The sequence below is a fragment of the Contarinia nasturtii genome, unplaced genomic scaffold (genome assembly GCF_009176525.2).
Source record: "Contarinia nasturtii isolate CC-2019 unplaced genomic scaffold, AAFC_CNas_1.1 Cnas_scaffold_1015, whole genome shotgun sequence".
Classification (NCBI taxonomy): domain Eukaryota; kingdom Metazoa; phylum Arthropoda; class Insecta; order Diptera; family Cecidomyiidae; genus Contarinia; species Contarinia nasturtii.
In genome coordinates this window covers 4522-7243 of record NW_022198362.1, presented here as the reverse complement: position 1 = coordinate 7243, position 2722 = coordinate 4522, and the positions used below count along the sequence as shown (strand labels likewise).

The 2722-nt window shown below is 29.2% G+C and overlaps 1 protein-coding gene across 1 annotated transcript; it reads right to left on the bottom strand.

The window, feature by feature from the left end:
• Nucleotides 1–59: 59 nt before the first annotated feature.
• LOC116343468 (activating transcription factor 3-like) lies at nucleotides 60–2335 on the bottom strand (the record flags this gene model as incomplete). The annotated part of the gene is made up of 2 exons (XM_031771516.1): nucleotides 1533–2335; nucleotides 60–161 (listed from the first exon to the last, which is right to left on the bottom strand). Coding segments are annotated over exons 1-2 (351 nt in total), but the record flags the coding sequence as incomplete, so codon positions are not given.
• Nucleotides 2336–2722: the final 387 nt, after the last annotated feature.

The window sequence follows — 2722 nt, the reverse complement described above, 5'->3', positions numbered from 1 at the left end:
AAAATTGCCACCCCCCTGGAAAACCCGATTAAATGCGCCACCCTGTATATGTGTAATACCTGTTGAACAGTTGGTGTGATTGCCTGTGTACCAGCTGGTGTTGTGGCCAATGGTGAATCAAAAGGTGAGCTCGAACTATTGGAATGGCTATCGGCTGACTGCTGTTAATAAAGAAAAAAAACCATTAACCTAATTAAGTTATGTAAAAACCAGAGAATTTAATGATAGTCAAAGGACTAAAGTGACATGAATGGTATTATTATTTTTTTGAAAATGGCATATTTAATTAAAAACGAAACAAATTGAGATACAATGACAAATTATCAAACTAATTTAAGTTAGAGGGTGTTGAGTGTGACCTAGAAACCTTATGCCGATTGCGTGATTATCAATAGTTTTGTTACGATTTAATTAATTCATTGAGGTAGAATAAAATTATGGAAAAAAATGTTCACCGAAAGTTAATTTTTAATTAAAATATTATACTTTGTTCAGAAAAACGGAATGATTAATTCGGAAATTTTCTGCTAAATACATGAAATATATTTTACTGCATGACCGAGAATGTTTCGTTAGTGAAATTATGCACTTACGATTGGAAAAATCATAATCATCACTTGTAATTTACAAAAGAAAAATGTATTATATTATCACACAAAAAATTTATTAGGATTCCTGTCAAAATATTGCGATTTTATAAGGAAACCTAACAAATTCATTTTTTAATAGGAATTCTAAAATAATTTGTGGGGTTTATCTCTTGTGTGATTCGCTATGCAAAAGAACATTTCAATTTTATATGAACACAATCGAATTTATTTTAAAAATGCAAGCAATTTAACTATTTTATTCATGCGAAGTTTCAGACAAAAAACAATCATCTAGATAGATGTAATTGAGTAGAGCAGATTATGCGTGTAAATCGCTATGCACTGGCAGACATACAAGCAGATTTCGTAGACGCACCCAAAAAGATGAAAAAAAGAAAACGACAATACAAAAACTTATGCAAATTTGTGTTAAGTCGACACAAATGTTTGACGACTATAATGTTATTGGATTTATTCAAAAATGCCAACCATATAAATCGACTCATTTAATTTCATTAATAGATATATACAACTTAGTTCAAAATTGTGTGAAATAAATTAAATACCGTTCCTTCGTTGAATATCTTATATCGACGATTATTATTCTTTATTATTTTTTGACCATGAATAGTAAAAATCCAAAAATATAATATTTTAAGGGCTAACCAACTAAACTATGTTGTTAAAATTGTTCATTATACTGTGAGAACTAAAAGAAATTTTTGATAAATCTATCAATTCAAATCTGTATCAAAACACATTTTATCTTTTTAAGGACAGCGGAAACATCGGTAATCCATTGATAAAATTCAATGGATTACTTTTCTGTGACATTTTATCAAATACTTTTTATGTAAATATTCGTGGTCAAAGTTGAAGTTATTTGGCTAATTTGTTGTTTTTCTCTCTTTCAAAGTTAAAAACAAATCAAATAAATTTTACCTGTGATACTTTACTGGAGAATGGAATTGATGTTGTGGTCGATGGAAATGAATATTCGAGTGGATTTGTCATGGCCATCACAGAGTTAAGAATCTCGGGTGTTAGCGGTGTTGTTGTATTGGTGCCAACAGTTAAATTCGATGTATTTGTTGCATTTGGCGTTGGAACAACGGGTATTGACGTTGTCGACATATCAACATTTATTATTGGTATTCCGTTCATATTATCGTTAAAATTATATATATACATTTGTTTTTTAATCTTTTTTTTTTCTTTATACTAGCAACAGTTCAATGTCAATCGAATTCGGAAATCAAATCTCACGAAGAATCAAGAAATTAATGAAAAACAATACCTTCGAAAAGGTCGTATATGTTGTCGATGCAGACAATAATAACCAACGCACAATAAACACGATTAAATGAGTAAAAAAAGACGTATACTGTCACGCTTTACAACTCACGATTCAAATGGCCAGAAATTATGGCATATACTCACAAATTCGGTACTTTTAAATTTTGCAATCACAATAAATTGCTTTGAAAAATCATTAACTCTGACAATTTTGCCTGTTATATATTATTTTATTCAATTTCTGTGTTGAATGATTTGAAAACACCGATACGATATTCACATCCTATACAATGTGTGAAGTTGAAACAATATAGGAATATTATAATGTTTGTTTTTGTACTTTTAATTTGTGTTATTTAATTTCTAAAGGCCACTGTTTTTTCTCACAATTAGTTAAATTATAAATTTACGTGAAGTATACGGATCTGCTCTGCAGCTATTGTTAGAATCTGTAAGGAATATAAAAAATAAGTTTTAAAAATTGTACTAAGCATATAATCTAAAGGATCTTATTAGTGTAAATGACTTCTACTGAATCAGATGATTTTATCTATCCTTCAACCATTTTTTTTTATTTTTAAGTAGGTAGTATCTTGTTTAAATAACGATCACAATCAAACTATCTGAACAATGAACATCGGTAGGAAAAAGTCCATTGAAAAACCTATTACCTTAATATGAAACGCATTAAGAATTTGCACAGAGAACCATGACCCAGTGCAACAACAAGTATTTTCGATTTGAAAAAGAGATTCAATTTTTTGAAACTGAAATAACATAGAATTTGACGGTCACAGACACATCCGAAAATTTTAGATATCTTTTTATTTACAGTA